This window comes from Bos taurus, chromosome 15 (genome assembly GCF_002263795.3).
Source record: "Bos taurus isolate L1 Dominette 01449 registration number 42190680 breed Hereford chromosome 15, ARS-UCD2.0, whole genome shotgun sequence".
Taxonomy (NCBI): domain Eukaryota; kingdom Metazoa; phylum Chordata; class Mammalia; order Artiodactyla; family Bovidae; genus Bos; species Bos taurus.
In genome coordinates, this window is record NC_037342.1 from 84,208,295 (window position 1) to 84,217,273 (window position 8,979).

Below are 8,979 nucleotides of genomic sequence, written 5' to 3' on the forward strand. Positions count from 1 at the left end.
GAACACATATACATTACTACACATAGTCATATCCAGTAAATATTTGTTGAATGAATGAACTTGTAATATTAATAATTACTTACACTAACAGATTTTATATGTGTTTGAGTATATATGCATAGTATTTTATCTCATCCAGCAGAGTCTTTCTTTCTATTTTTCACATCAAATCTCTATTTTTAAAACTTTGAAAACAATTATTTTCTTTGCTTGATAGATCTTATTTTACTGCACACCTATGTCACAGTTTTTTATACCTCTACTGAAGCTGTAAATTTACTGAATGTAACAATGTTAAATTGTATGTATGTGGAACAGGATTTTTAAAAATTAAAATATTAATTAATAAATATTGTAATTATCCTGAAAGTAAAATGGCCCAGTAATAAACTCTTTCCTAGAGGCAATTAATATTTTCATACCCCATAAAGTGTGTCAGACATTATTAAAATGAAATGCAGCTTCCTTTCAAAGGCTTTTTTATGTTTTTCATAAAGAGTAATGATAAACAGAGCTGGAGGACAAGAAAACTTGAATTCCTCTGGGTTTATAGTCTGGTGAAGAAAACATACTCTTACCCATGAAGAACGGCAACTCGGAAAGCATTTACTCATCATCTAACAGGTTTCAGACACTGCAGACATCCTGCGAGGCACTGTTGTAGGTACAGTGAGTAAACACACTTGAATAGCATGTGCAACCCAGTAGGTAAAAGGGACAGTGTGTTGCCAAGGACTTATGCCCATTTCCCTAAACTGCCTGCTTGTGATAGATTTATTGATGTGTCGTTCTTTCCACAGTTAGATCTAAGAATTCAAATGTAAATTCTCATGGAAAAGAGAATAGCTCTAACCCCTGTGGGACACCTCTCAGCTTTTGGGATACATCTGAGAATTACAATTTGTAACCTCACACACACAAAGGAGAACTTGAAATCAAGGAATACCGAGATGACATGGCAGAGCTGCAAGCAGCTGAAATCAGGAGAATCCAGGTCTCATGTAGGGAACCCAGTGTTTTCTCAGTAAATTATACATCATGTGTTTCCCTTCAGATGTTTTACAGGTGACAGGTTCTGGGTGTCTGAAGAGATGGAAAGCATCATGAAAAAAATAAGAATGATTTGAAACGATTGCTGGGGCAAAAGTGCCAACGACTTGAGCCACAGCTATAGTGACTGCTCTGTTTTGTTCTAAGAAATTCAGGCCACAAACCTTTCATGATTAACAGTTGACACTTTTTATTCCTTTGTAGGAAATTCAGGCCTCAAGAAGGTATTACTTCCTAAATGGATGTTCTTATACCTCCAGAAAATACTCTTCATTGTCATTTTTTTTTTTTTTTTCCTATTCACTGTTCTGGCCAACTTGCTTATTGTCATTACCATCTCCCTCAGCCCCACACTTTCTGCTCCCATGTACTTCTTTCTCACTTACTTGGCCCTGAGAGATGTCTTCTACACATCCGTCACCACCCTTAAATTGATCACTGACCTGCTGTACCAGAGGAGAACCATCTCTTTGGGTGTCTGCTTTGTGGAACACTTCCTGGGAGGATCAGAGATATCATACTCTTCAGCATCATGGCATATGACTGCTAGGAGGCCATCTGCAAGCCTCTGCACTACATGATCACCATGTGACAGGGACTCTGCCAGCTCCTGGTTGTGGTGGCCTGGACTAAGGGGATCATGCATGCCACTGTGCAGATTATTTTCATGGTCAACTTGACCTTGTGAGGTCCCAACATCTTCAATCACTTCATGTGTGACCTCTTTCCACTGTTAAAACTTACCTGCAGTGACACCTATAAGCTCAGTATGGTGGTGGCAGCCACCAGTGGGTCCATGTGCTTGCTCCTTTTTTTCCTGCTGCTCATCTCCAACACAGTCATCCTGAGCTCCCTGAAATCCCACAGCTTTGAAGGACGTCACAAGGCCCTCTCCACATGTGGCTCCCACTTTACAGTAGTGGTGCTCTTTTTTGTCCCTTGTATATTCACCTACATGTGTCCTGTGGCCCCCTATCCTGTGGACAAGTGGCTGGCTGTATTCTTTGTAATCCTCACTCCTATGTTAAATCCTATCATTTATACAGTGAGAAACATAGAGGTGAAAAATGCCATGATGAATTTGATGAAGAGGAGAATAACTTAGACTGTTCATGAAGCCAGTAGTATGATGATTTATCTATGTAGAAAGGATTATATGTATTGTAAAATATGAAAAAAATAATAAATTTTGCAGATCATTGACATTAAAAAAAAGGCCCAGAAATTAAAATGTGTTGAATGCTTAATGGATAGGTACTTTGCTAGGTGCTTTTTATAACTTTTAATGTACTCTGCCAATGCTTTAACATTCATGTGCATAGATTTAGGATGTGCAATAGAATAAACACCTATGAATCCCTAGTGAGATGATTATAGAGTGTGTATTTCTACTGTACTAAATTCTTCATACAAATGCTACTTGGATGAAATTGGCTTTTCCCTAGGGCCTGCCTTGATTTCAGATCTTCTTTTATTTTTACTTAACCTGTGGTAAAGCAAATAGATTCTAGAAATTCTTAGATATATAGGGAAGGGATACTTACCAAGTGAAAGAATCACTGCTGAATTTTTTCACACTATGAATTTATCAAAAGCAAAAAGAGAAACACTCACTAAAGGAGGAAGGAACAGTTCTCAACCTATCTTTAATTCTTTTTGTAGCATAAAAAATAAACCAGAAATTTAAAAATTATTCTTAATTTGGTCTTATTTTCTTAAACATCCTATCACTTACAGTTTTTATTGAATATAAAGGAATTGTTTTCTTTTCTTCTTACCAAGACTTGAGGAGTCTTTTGAATAAAGAAGAGTAAACATTCTTTAATCACATGTCAGCAACATGAAGAAAACATATCTAAGAGTTTTAGCTACAGCATTTGAATCCAGGTGTTCCAAATCTCAGGTCTACTTTCTTTCTTTTTTTTTTTTAAAGTCAATAAAGATTTTATTTTTATTTTTTTTTCTTTAATAGAAAATTATTTAATTAGTATACATGTGTTCCCCATCCTGAACCCTCCTCCCTCCTCCCTCTCCACACCATCCCTCTGGGTCGTCCCAGTGCACCAGCCCCAAGCATCCAGCATCGTGCATTGGACCTGGACTGGCATCTCGTTTCATACATGACGTTTCACATGTTTCAATGCCATTCTCCCAAATCTTCCCACCCTCTCCCTCTCCCACAGAGTCCATAAGACTGTTCTATACATCAGTGTCTCTTTTGCTGTCTCGTATACAGGGTTATCGTTACCATCTTTCTAAATTCCATATATATGCGTTAGTATACTGTATTGGTGTTTTTCCTTCTGGCTTACTTCACTCTGTATAATAGGCTCCAGTTTCATCCACCTCATTAGAACTGATTCAAATGTATTCTTTTTAATGGCTGAGTAATACTCCATTGTGTATATGTACCACTGCTTGCTTATCCATTCGTCTGCTGATGGACATCTAGGTTGCTTCCATGTCCTGGCTATTATAAACAGTGCTGCGATGAACATTGGGGTACACGTGTCTCTTTCCCTTCTGGTTTCCTCAGTGTGTATGCCCAGCAGTGGGATTGCTGGATCATAAGGCAGTTCTATTTCCAGTTTTTTAAGGAATCTCCACACTGTTCTCCATAGTGGCTGTACTAGTTTGCATTCCCACCAACAGTGTAAGAGGGTTCCCTTTTCTCCACACCCTCTCCGGCATTTATTATTTGTAGACTTTTGGATCGCAGCCATTCTGACTGGTGTGAAATGGTACCTCATAGTGGTTTTGATTTGCATTTCTCTGACAATGAGTGATGTTGAGCATCTTTTCATGTGTTTGTTAGCCATCTGTATGTCTTCTTTGGAGAAATGTCTATTTAGATCTTTGGCCCATTTTTTGATTGGGTCATTTATTTTTCTGGAGTTGAGCTGTAGGAGTTGCTTGTATATTTTTGAGATAAGTTGTTTGTCGGTTGCTTCATTTGCTATTATTTTCTCCCATTCTGAAGGCTGTCTTTTCACCTTGCTAATAGTTTCCTTTGATGTGCAGAAGCTTTTAAGTTTAATTAGGTCCCATTTGTTTATTTTTACTTTTATTTCCAATATTCTGGGAGGTGGATCATAGAGGATCCTGCTGTGATGTATGTCAAAGAGTGTTTTGCCTATGTTCTCCTCTAGGAGTTTTATAGTTTCTGGTCTTACATTGAGATCTTTGATCCATTTTGAGTTTATTTTGACAAACCGTAACTAGTTTTAAAAAGAGCTTTTTTACCCTCAGTTGTACATAGAGGATAATAGGGGGGTGCGGAGTCATGCAAGGTCAGCAGCCCTTGATCCTTATCAAGACCAGGCTTTCTTTCTGCAAACCTATCATATGCAAAAAGCTTTAGGTGATTTACATCATCTTCTGGCCAGGAGGCCTGTTAATATTTTTCTTCTGATAAAGGTTAGTTAACCAGAAAACTTATTTTCTCCAAAAGTGATCTTTCTAAAGTTTGGTGCCACTCCCTGAAAGCACAAGATAAAGTTGCATTCCTATAGGGCAAAGGTGGAGTGGGCTGTTGCAAGGAAAGAATTTATTACCTCAAGGGTCTAAAGTTGTTAACATCAAGGCTACTACTTATTTTTCCTATATATCAACTATATTAATTAATATATTCACAAGGACACAATGGGTAAGGGATATGGAAACTTGGAAGCAAGCACTGGCTCAACAATGAAATCCTCCACCAGTTCTATTCTAATAATTTTTAACTCCCTGAGAAGCTCTATATTGTTAGAATATCTTAAGCTTCCCATGCCTCTTGTGGTCGGGAGGCTGTAAAAAATCACATGCATAGCTGTAAGAGTCTGGATAAACCTGTCAGACAAGTTAGAAGGCTATCTGAGGGGTTTGGATTGAAACATTCCTATTGTGCCCAGGAGACTTATTAACTAGAGCTCTAAGTTGATGTCCTTCAGAGAAAGGACAAAGGGGAAGTTAAAGCAAATAGGAAGATCTTCTGTTAATCCCCCAAAGTTATAATTGAAATTAATAGGGTATTGATCCTTTGTATAGAAAGCCTATGATCCTCCCAAAAGACGAGGCTGGTTTGCATGGACCCATATAGGGTCACTGTTCCAAGTAACTACTTGGAAGGTTGGAGAATCTGGGAAATATGCCCAATAATTTTCTGGAGTGGGAAAGGAGGTGCTTACCTGGCAAGATAGCAAGGCAAGCATAGCAATAAACACTCTCTCAGGGGAGGTTGAAGAGCCCCGTGGAGAAGCTATCCCCTGTGCCTGGTGACAGAGTGTCTTAATCTGTCCCCAGGTAGGTATGGAGGCTTGTTGAGTTGCCCATGTAGGACATCCTGGTGATTTCCTATGACGTAAAGAGGTAGGGGGAACAATATCTTTTATACGGAGTTGTAACATCTGTTTGGTGGGTGGATCCACTTCCTGTTTATCTGGGATCTCTGATGTCAGTTGTCTCGAGGTCAACTGGACTTCCCATATTGGCGGAGGGAGTGGAGGTAGAGGAGGTGCCTTCCTTTTTTGTGGTCCTGGCAATGGAGGGACTGGGTGCCTGGGGGGCTGCGACATGATGAATCAATCTGTCTGGGATCCAAATAGGAGAATCTGCATCCTGTGGAAAAATACAAGCATATCCTTGGCCACTAGTTAACAATGGGTCAGGATCCCTCCATAGTCTGGAGAAAAGGTCCTTCCATTCTACCAACGGCTTTGTATTTTGTTGTTCTGGACACCAATGAGGAAGCATTGCAGTGGCTCCGGATGAGACAGCATTCAGGTTATTCATTACAAAGAGAGCATGCTGTAGGATCTGATGTGGGGAACTATATTTGAATTCCCCTTCCTGTAATTTTTGAATTTAGATTTTTAATGCTTGATGTGCTCTTTCTACTATAGCTTGTCCCTGTGGATTATAGGGGATGCCTGTGTTATGTTTTATATGAAACTTTATACAAAACTCTTGGAAAGACTTAGAAGTGTAAGTAGGGGCATTATCAGTTTTTAAAGCTTTTGGTAGGCCTAAATATGAAAAACAAGTAAAGAGATGTTGTACTACATCCTTATATGCCTCTCCAGTGCGAGCAGTTGCAATAATGACATGAGAAAAAGTATCTACAGTTACATGAACAAAAGACAGTTTTCCAAATGAAGAGACATGAGTTACATCCATCTGCCAAAGTATATTAGGTCTGAGACTGTGGGGGTTAACTCCCATAGGTAAATTATTTACAGTAGTGGGACAATGTGAGCAGGAACAAACAATCTCTCGGGCAGATTCTCAAGGAATCTGAAACTGGTATCTTAATGCAGTAGCATTTTGAGGATGGAGTGAGTGAGAGGCTCGGGCTTCTTCAAAAGCAGAGGCCATTGTGACCTTGGTTAGCGAATCTGCCAGATCACTTAAGGCATTTAATGGTCCAGGCAGTCCAGAATGAGCTTGAATGTGGCCAATAAAATATGCTCGGTTTCGTTTCCAAATTTGCTGCTGTAGTTTAGTTAATACGTGAAATATTGTAGTTTTGTTTTAGGGCAGAACTGCAGTCTCAATGTACGGAAACAGCCTGACCACATATTGAGAGTCAGAGTAAAGGTTAAATTCCTCCTCTGCAAACATAATGAAATCCTCTATAACAGCTGTGAGTTCAGCTCTTTGAGCTGAAGTTTCCTGCGTTTGTAAAACCTTATGCTGATTTCTTGTAACTATAGAAGCTTTGCCATTAGCTGACCCGTCAGTAAAGGCCATTTGAGTGTCTGGAATGGGGAAGTGTTTGCACCTAACAGGGAAAATAACTGGGTGTTTAGATATAAAATTTAACAAAGCATGTGAGGGTAAATGATGCAGAATTTGACCAAAATAGTTTCCTATAGCAATCTGCCAATTTTCATCAAACATTAGAAAAGCATCAAGCTATTCTTTTTTATATGGAATTACAATTTCTGATGGGTCTTTGCCAAATAAGTCAATGCTTCGCTTTCTGCCTTTTGATATTAACGTAGCTATCAGCCCTGGATAAGAAGCCACTACCTTTTTAGCTTGAGCGAGAAGATGGACCCACTCTAAGGGGCTGTTTTGCCATAAAAACCCCTGTAGGTGCAGTTGGGGTACCCAGGCAAAGGAATTGCCAGGCAGCTGCTAATTCAATTCTTTTTACATAACTATCAGATAAAGCCTTTTCTACTTTGTCTAGGGCCTCCTGAGCCTCAACAGTTAATTGCCTTTTTGAAGTTGGATCAGGATCCCCGTGCAGAATGTTAAAAAAAAAAAAAGGCTTCAACTCAGCAGTAGTTAGTTTTAAATAGAGTCTTTTCCAATTAATATCACCTAAAAGTTTTTGATAATCATTTAAAGTAACAAGATGGTCCTTTCTTAATTGTAGTGGGGCATGAGTCACTGTTTCAGAATTTATAACCCTTCCTAGATAAGTTATGGGTGGATTGATTTGAATATTTTCTGGGGCAATTTTTAAGCCTCTAGCTGACAGTGCCTGAGTCAAATCTTGGAGGACAGTTTGCAGATGAGCTCTATCTGGATGAGCTATTAAAATATCATCCATGTAATGAATCATATATACTTGTTTATATTTAGCCCTAATATCTTCTATAGCGGCATTGACAAATTTTTGACATAAGGTAGGGCTATTTTTCATTCCCTGGGGCAATACTTTCCATTGAAACCTTAAATAAAGTTGTTTAAAATTTTCTGATGGCAGACTAAAGGCAAATCGCTTTTTATCTTCAGCACTTAAGGGAATGGTGAAAAAGCAGTCTTGTAAATCAATTACAATTATATTATATCCCTCTGGAATGGCTACTGGGGAAGGGAGCCCAGGTTGTAAGGCTTCCATATCTTTCATTGTGGCATTAATAGCTCTCAGATCTTGTAAAAGTCGCCACTTGCCAGATTTTTTCTTAATGACAAAAATGGGAGTGTTCCAGGGACTATTGGAGGGCTCAATATGTCACAATTGTAGTTGTTCAGAGATTAACATCTTAGCTGCCAGGAATTTTTCTTTAGGCAGAGGCCATTGTTCTACCCACACTGGATCTTTGGATTTCCATGTGATGGGGTCAGCAGCAAAAACAATGGCCTCCATTATAAATTTGGATACCCCAATCCAAAACGTTGCTGTCAAGGGGTTGGGCAAATTGGCTCAATTATTCCTGTCTGTTGTTTACCTAATCCTTTCAATGAATCATAGCCAATATGGAGCCTTTGGGAGGTTACTTTGTCATCAGGGCTAAAAAACAGCATTCCCATTTGAGACAGCATGTTCCTCCCCCATATGGTAAAGGGGAGTGAAGGAACTACATAGGGTTGGAAAGTTCCACAGGCATCCTCAAACCGCCAGTCTAACATTTTTGCACTCTTAACTACAGCGGGGGCTCTCCCTAATCCCACCAACTCGTTTTCAGTAGTATGCGTTGGCCAGGAGCTGGGCCAGTCTTTCCCAGCAATGCAAGAAACATCTGCTCCTGTATCTAACAATCCCACAATAGCCTTGCCACTGACAAGGATAGTTTTCATAGGGCGTTCCTGAGTAATTTCTGTCACCCAAAAGACCATATCACTGGACCCAAATCCTTTCTCTTGCCTCTCACTTTGAGTAGCAGTGTGCCCTATGGCAGTGTGATAAGGCAAAAGTAAAAGTTGAGCTATTCTTTGTCCTTGATGAATTTGCATAGTTAACTAAAACACAACTAAGTGTGTGAGATCATTATCTGAATCTCTCCTGTATAATCTGAATTGATCACTCCAGGGATAATTGTAAGTCCTTTCATGGCTGAGGAGCTTCTGCCTAATATAATTCCTACCAAGCTTGTCAGTGATGGACCTTTAACCCCTGTAGGGATTTTTATAGTAGGACTATCTGGTGTTAATATTGTTGAGGTGGTGGAACTGAGGTCCAGTCCTGCACTGCCTGGGGTTGTTCGGATGAGCTCT

General features: G+C 39.4%; 1 protein-coding gene and 1 pseudogene across 1 annotated transcript; one reads left to right on the top strand and one right to left on the bottom strand.

The window, feature by feature from the left end:
- OR4C166P (olfactory receptor family 4 subfamily C member 166, pseudogene) lies at positions 1,293 to 2,155 on the top strand (annotated as a pseudogene).
- LOC104970693 (endogenous retrovirus group K member 6 Pro protein-like) lies at positions 8,167 to 8,718 on the bottom strand. Its single transcript, XM_010800723.1, has one exon. It carries the CDS (start codon positions 8,716 to 8,718, stop codon positions 8,167 to 8,169), a length of 552 nt encoding a protein of 183 aa, XP_010799025.1.
- Positions 8,719 to 8,979: the final 261 nt, after the last annotated feature.

Coding starts and splice junctions, on each gene's coding strand:
- LOC104970693 (XM_010800723.1), bottom strand. CDS start 8,718: ATGCAAATTCATCAAGGACAAAGAATAGCTCAACTTTTACTTTTGCCT.